Here is a 3,873-nt window from a genome sequence, read left to right as displayed (position 1 = left end):
TGTTGAAACTTGGTTTGGGCCTTCCAAGCCCATAGGGCCCGTTGGGCCTAGACTGGCCCAATCTTCCATGTCTAGCCCACTCCTCTTGGATCTTTGAGTGTGTCACCTCTTGCATTCCCAAGTATGATTCCATCATTCTCTATCAAAAAGTGGTTAATGCTAGTTATTTTGGTCAGTTTTTCACCTTATTTAGCCAATAGTCCCGACCTGTAAGTTAAATGAAATGAAAATTGTAGAACATTTGTCATTGGTTGTATCATGCAAGTGACAGGTGGAATATGACATGCTCAAATTCTATTGTTTCTTGAAAAAAAAATTGATTATCTCATAGTTAGTGATGCTAACTACTGTGTGCAACATCGTTTCTATGGAATGATCTTGAATACATGAATCCATTCTGATATGTGACACAAAATATGGATAATGCAACTTATCAGCCATATATAAATTTTTAGCTTATTGCAGAGAAAGGTGAACTTCTCACAAGATTTGGTTATGCAACTCTTGGAATACTTCTTTTACAGGTTTTTGTCTTACACTCTTGCTTGGTTATAGTCAAATTTCCATGTAATTTTTTTGTCACAAAAAATGTGGCTTTTAGAACTCATTTTGTATGATTTTACTTGTTTATTATATTCCTTTTCTAATGTTTTAGCATGGCAACTTAATCTATGATCTCAATTAATTAACATCCTATTTTTCTTTTCTATTGTAGAACAACTACATGGTTGAGCTAAATGAAACTTTAGTTTCTGATGCTATAGAACATCTAGCTGAACAAATGTTACCGCCTCACGATTCTGAAGGGCGTAAAAATCGATCTGATGTATAGAATCACTTTATTGAGGAGCCAAAGCCTAACATAGATAAGAGAGCTAAATGTAACCATTGTGGTACATTGATTAGGTTTGATAATGGACCAAGTGCTATGCGAAATCATTTACGTAGATGCAAGGGTATATCAAATAAAATGTTGAGTAAGAAGCAAAAATCAGACTCATCTGGAACCATGGTTTCTTCCCCTTCATTGGCTAGGCCCAAAATTGACCAACAAGCATTGAGAATTGCAATTGTCAAAATGTTTGTGGCAATGGAGCTCCCATTTTGATGTATTGAGCATGAAGCTTTTCGTGAGTTTTTAAGCATTGTAGCACCCTCTCTTAATGTCATCTCATGTACTACCCTAGCACGTGGTATTTATAAACGTTGGGATAGTGAAAGAGAAAAGTTGAAGGAATTTATTTCTCAAAACTGTCAAAGGGTTTTCCTCACCATAGACACATGGACTTCATCTCAAAATTTGAGTTATATGTGCTTGAGTGCTCATTTCATTGACAACAATTGGAAGCTGCAAAAGAAGGTGTTAAAATTTTGTCAAGTCACTAGTCACACAAGAAAGACCATTAAAAAGGTTGAACATTGCTTGAGTAAATGGGGTTTGAATCTTGTTCTTACTTTGATAGTTGATAACGCCTCGTCAAATGATGTTGGAATCCAATATCTAAAAAAATGGTTAATGTCTTCGAATAGTTTGGTTATAAAGGGAGATTATATTCATATGCGTTGTTGTGCCCATATTTTGAATTTGATTGTGAAAGAAGGTTTCAAGGATAATATTGATGCTATTTTGAAAATTCGTGGTGCTGTAAAATATGTACGATCTTCCCCTTCTAGGTTGCCTAAATTCAAGACATGTGTTAAGAAACAAAATATTAAATACAAACGCCTTGTTTGCTTGGATGTGGAAACCAGATGGAATTCTACCAACTTAATTTAGAGGCTGTATTGAAACTTCATAAGGCTTTTGAAGAGCTTGAGATGCAAGATAAAAAGTATATCCAAGAGTTAGAAAAGGTAAAGGGTGTTCCTTCATATGCTGATTGGGAATTTGTGCGTGCAATCCTACCATTTCTAAAATTGTTTTATGATGTTACTTTGCGCATGTCTAGCTCAGTTTATGTAACTAGCAATATATACATGTTTGAGGTCTTTGGAATTGAAAAAAAGATCAGTCAAATGTGCAATTCTAGGGATATAAATGTATGCATTATGGCAGAAAATATGAAGAAGAAATATGATAAGTATTGGGGCAATGCTGATCGTCTAAATATGTTTTTACTTATTGCTCTTGTGTTGCATCCAGGATACAAATTACAGTTCATGCATTGGTTGATTAGTCAAAATTTTGATGGTAAGGTGGCATCTAGTTTAAAAGAAAAAGTGAAGTCTAGTTTGAAATTACTTTTTCAAGAGTATAATGGTGGAAGAGATGAAATAGAAGTTAACTCACAAGAAGCTCGATTCAATGAAGGAGGTAGTGATGACCCTTATGGTTATAACCATTTTTTTTCTCAAAGAACTAGCTCTAATAAATCTGAATTAAGCAAATACTTGGAGGAAGCCTTAGAAGAGAATTACGTAGATTTGGATATTTTGAATTGGTGGAAGCTCAACTCTGGTAGATTTCCAATTCTTTCAAAAATGGCTAGAGATTTGCTTGTTATAGTGGCCTCTGAATCTACCTTTAGTACTGAAGGAAGAGTTCTTGATCCATATTGTAGTTCTCTTACACCTAGAATGGTAGAAGCACTTATTTGCAAACAAGATTGGCTTAAAATAACACAACTACCATTGTTTTCAAATGAAAATGGGGATTTTGAAGAGTTGGAGAAATTTGAAAAAAGTAACAAGCTAGATCTATTTTATACTGCATTATTGTATTATATATTTATTATAATTTGATCAATAATTGATAACTTTTTTTTGTAGCAATTGTTTTCCCACCAAACATTGCTTATTCAGCCTCCTCTGTTACACTTGGAGATGATTGAAGATGGATTATTTAGTTAATGATATGATTTGGACATTGTAATTCTTGTTGTGGCTCATGTTGCTTTGACTTAATTAGTAGATATTTTGGTGGATATAATATGATCATAGTGATTATTTAGTGGATATTTTGATTTGACTTAAAAGGGTATATAACCTTAGGTGAGACTCAAAGTCAATTGAGCAAATACTTGGTGGAATGCTTTGAATTGGATATTTTCAAGTTTCTTTTAAGAATTAAGATATATATTGTAATTCTTAATAGGTGGTGTGAGTTGTTTCCATGGATGTCTTTATTTTTTCATGTTATAGTTTATTCCTTTTACTTCTAAAAAATAGTTTTAAAATCTAGGTTTAAAAATATTAGTAAAAAATACGATTAAAAAACAAATTTAAAAATCGGGTTAAAAAAATTGCTTTACAAAATCTGGTTCAAAGAATTGGTTTAAAAAATCTGGTTCAAAAATCTGTTTTAAAAAATTGGTTTAAAAAAACTAGTTAAAAATCTGGTTTCAAAAAAATAATTTTAAACCGATTTTTATCCGATCCATTTTGGAAATGGATTAATCCATAAATTTGGATCGAAATTGGTTTGAAACTGATCCATTAATTAGGATCGGTTCAAAATCTAATCAATAAACTGGATCGGATTGGAATCTACTAAACCAATCCATTTAAAAGCGGATCAGATCGGTTTGGATCGATTTTAAAAAAAAAACCGATCCATGCCCACCCCTAACCCTTGGCACCAAAGAACTTTAAGTATTATCCATTGTTATTGTTGACAAATCATAATCTATGATTTGTTTTCTATGTTGAATCAAAAACGTCATTCAAATCCTTCAATAACATGTAAATAAAACTTAACCTCCCAGCAATGCTTGTTAAAGGATAATATTCCATCATGTAGGTATAAAAATCATCCTAGAGTTGTCTAACATTGGTTGGTTCACAAAAAATTAATATAGTGACAATCAAACTCCTTTAAGCATTAGGCATTCGTAGACTTGATGCTTCAACTAAGCATTCATGAATACTATTATC

General features: G+C 32.6%; 1 protein-coding gene across 1 annotated transcript; it reads left to right on the top strand.

Moving 5' to 3' along the window:
- The first annotated feature begins 1,752 nt into the window (after positions 1 to 1,752).
- Positions 1,753 to 2,831, top strand: LOC145952044 (zinc finger BED domain-containing protein RICESLEEPER 2-like). The gene is made up of 2 exons (XM_083064264.1): positions 1,753 to 2,683; positions 2,770 to 2,831. The coding sequence occupies exons 1-2, from the start codon at positions 1,753 to 1,755 to the stop codon at positions 2,829 to 2,831; spliced, it is 993 nt and encodes a 330-aa protein (XP_082920390.1).
- Positions 2,832 to 3,873: the final 1,042 nt, after the last annotated feature.

This window comes from Cajanus cajan, chromosome 9 (genome assembly GCF_000230855.2).
Source record: "Cajanus cajan strain Asha chromosome 9, NIPB_CcT2T_4, whole genome shotgun sequence".
Taxonomy (NCBI): domain Eukaryota; kingdom Viridiplantae; phylum Streptophyta; class Magnoliopsida; order Fabales; family Fabaceae; genus Cajanus; species Cajanus cajan.
Note: the sequence above shows the minus strand (reverse complement) of the source record. Positions and strands in the feature narration are given on the sequence as shown.

Bases quoted from the DNA above. Each gene is read 5' to 3' on its own strand.
- LOC145952044 (XM_083064264.1), top strand. From the start codon at position 1,753: ATGGAATTCTACCAACTTAATTTAGAGGCTGTATTGAAACTTCATAAG. The intron at 2,684-2,769 runs GTAACAAGCTAG...TTTTTTTTGTAG, and splicing joins GTTGGAGAAATTTGAAAAAA to CAATTGTTTTCCCACCAAAC.